This window comes from Chaetura pelagica, unplaced genomic scaffold (assembly GCF_000747805.2).
Source record: "Chaetura pelagica isolate M959 unplaced genomic scaffold, ChaPel_1.0 scaffold3, whole genome shotgun sequence".
Classification (NCBI taxonomy): domain Eukaryota; kingdom Metazoa; phylum Chordata; class Aves; order Apodiformes; family Apodidae; genus Chaetura; species Chaetura pelagica.
In genome coordinates this window covers 9,086,424-9,089,000 of record NW_009952974.1, presented here as the reverse complement: position 1 = coordinate 9,089,000, position 2,577 = coordinate 9,086,424, and the positions used below count along the sequence as shown (strand labels likewise).

The 2,577-nt window shown below is 37.0% G+C and overlaps 1 protein-coding gene across 1 annotated transcript in view; it reads left to right on the top strand.

The window, feature by feature from the left end:
- Positions 1–1,218, top strand: part of LOC104387519 — a 113,635-nt gene extending 112,417 nt beyond the window's left edge. Inside the window, exon 3 of the mRNA XM_009996289.1 lies at positions 1,032–1,218. Coding sequence (XP_009994591.1) covers positions 1,032–1,083 — 52 coding nt within the window. The 3' untranslated portion in view covers positions 1,084–1,218. The remainder of the gene's footprint in view (positions 1–1,031) is intronic.
- Positions 1,219–2,577: the final 1,359 nt, after the last annotated feature.

Genomic DNA, 2,577 nt, shown 5'->3' with positions numbered 1-2,577 from the left:
AAAGAGCGTCATAGGCTTTCCTCTGTCTTGGTGGTAGATATCATACAAACACAGGTCAAAATTAATTCTTGCACAGAACTGTTTCACAATAAAGAGAGAAGCTAAAATTTGTGGATGAAGCCAACAGAGTAGTAGGTAAAAATAAGAAGTTTGTCAAAATAAGCATGTTAAGGATGGTGAGGTCTTAAATAGAAGGAAGGCACTCACTTGCTTTTGGAAATCTGTAGGCACTTTCATACTTCTAATAAGCTGAGTTTTTCTATGTACAACTTTATCTTTAGTTGGCTCCCTGAGCATATGAGGAGCTTTTTGTCTGTAATTCTCATGGAAGTAGTTGGGGCTAATGGCTTTCAGTGATGCTCAGAATCATCCTCTAGACCATGGACTGTATCTTGAAGTCAAGTAAAACTTCTATAGAGGCCAGCAAGTGCTGACTGAGATAGACACATCACATGCCTCATGAGGCAATGATCTGGTCTGAAAGGATCCTGCTTGCCTAAATCCTTAGAAAAACAAGATGTTTTTTAGCACAGTGTTATATCTATGTCTAATACAGATATTACTTGTAAATTCAAAACTGGTTCCACACAAAACCAAGGTAGACAAATTTGTTGAAAGGCAAAACTGAATAGCTGATAAAGCTACTCTATATTTTTTTTTGTTAGAGGATTTTTTTTTCATTTGTATTTTACATCTACTTGAGTCATTTATACAAATTCAATACAAAATACCTAACTGTAAGCTTTCTACTTAAAACCTCGCCAGGTTTTGTATTTTGTTCTCTTCTTTTTATATGGATATTACCTATTTTTCTATCAATTTAACACAGCATTTAATTAAATCACTGTAAAGCAATTAATGTAGATGGAAACAACTTTTCAACAAACGGAAACATTGAGTTTAGAACATATAGTTTTAAAGTGTCCGTAATTCAATTATAATAGTATTTACCTTGATTAAAAAACTGATTATATCTTTTTCCAGTAGTTTTTATGGGTTTAAAAAAGTTGAGTCCCTTTTCTCCTTTTTAGCTTGTTTTCAGAATTTGAAAAACAGAGATACAAAGGCAGCTGTGGCAGCTGAATTCTCTTTCATGTGTGTCCAGTCCAGGTGAAGCCCAGCATAATGCACTGTAATTTGTCTCTTCAGTTTTCTGATACAATGACCTGTGCATCCCTTAAATCCCCCACAGAATGTGCAGACACAGACTGATTGAGGTGAGTATGGACTTAAGTATATATTGTTCTTTGTAGCTCTGACGAATAGGCACTTTTGCCAAGTGCAAGATGACGTGGATTGTAGTCTATTGAGACATGAGTTCAGACTGGGCCCTGTTATACGTTGTGAGAATAACTAAAGATTTGTCTGGAATAAGTTTTGGGGTTGTTTTCTTCTTTTTTTCTTTTCTTTCTTTTTTTTTTCTTTTTTTTTTAACTTTTTGTTTGTTTGGGGTTTTTTGTTTGGTTGGGGTTTTTTTTGTTGAGTGGGTTGGTTTTTTTTTCCTTTCTTCCTCAAAAACAAACAAAAAAAGAGAATTTTTTCAGTTTCTGACAGTTTGCAGTTCCACTAATGACAGTAATCATGAAAGTGCCTTTGTGGTAAGAGCCTCTTGCAGCAGGCTGGGATAACGCAGCACCAGAAATCCCAGTCTCTTACTAAGGAGTATTGGTTCAACCATGGAAAAAAATTGGTACAGAGTATGCAGGTGGGAACCATGGGCTTTTACCTTCCTGATAGTATATATTTTATTGTTTAATTTATTCTGTGAATATAACTGAACATTTACAGGCGTAGGGGGAACTGTGGGTTAAATCTGGATGATTTTTTATTCTGATCTGATTAATAAAACAGAGTAGAGGCTGGTGAGGAAGAGGTGACAAAAAATATCAAGCTAGATGCTCTCAAATCATAGCTCATAACTATTTCAACAAGATTACCATACTAGTATAATTGGATGAGATTTTATTTTCTTTTGTTGTAATAGGAAAGGAGTAGGGCAGCAGTTTATCTTGTAGGTTTTTGTGACAAAGGAGTATTTAAAATGCTTAGCCTTTTGCTCCATAATGAATGAGAAAGAAGAGGTCTAACACTTTAACAGAGAAGGTAGTCCCAGCAATTAAACATTTTTAATAATCCCCCAACCTTTCTGTTAGAATCAAAAGCTTGATTCTGATCCTAAACTAATGTAATTGTGTTGTGAGGGTGTACTTCTCTCCAGCTGCCTACCTGGTGTACAAAACTCCCCTTTTTATCCTCCTCTTTGTGGTCCTGAGGAGCTCACCACTCTCCTTACTGCTGAGGTCAGACTCTTTAGTAAAATACACTAGGTAACAAACCTAGCAGGTTTTTACTACTGGCACTGTATGTCAGTAACTCTGTTCCTAGCCACTTGACTTCATTTGCCCCACAGTGCCGGGGCTCCCTTGCCTGTGGCTGTGCTCAGCTGTGGGTCCTGAGAAACAGCCTCCAGGAAAACCACTCCTGTTTTCCATAGGTGCTGCTGGGCTGGGGAGGCTGATACATGTGCTGCTTTTCTGCCTTCAAGACAATAGCCATCAATACATAACCATGGGCATA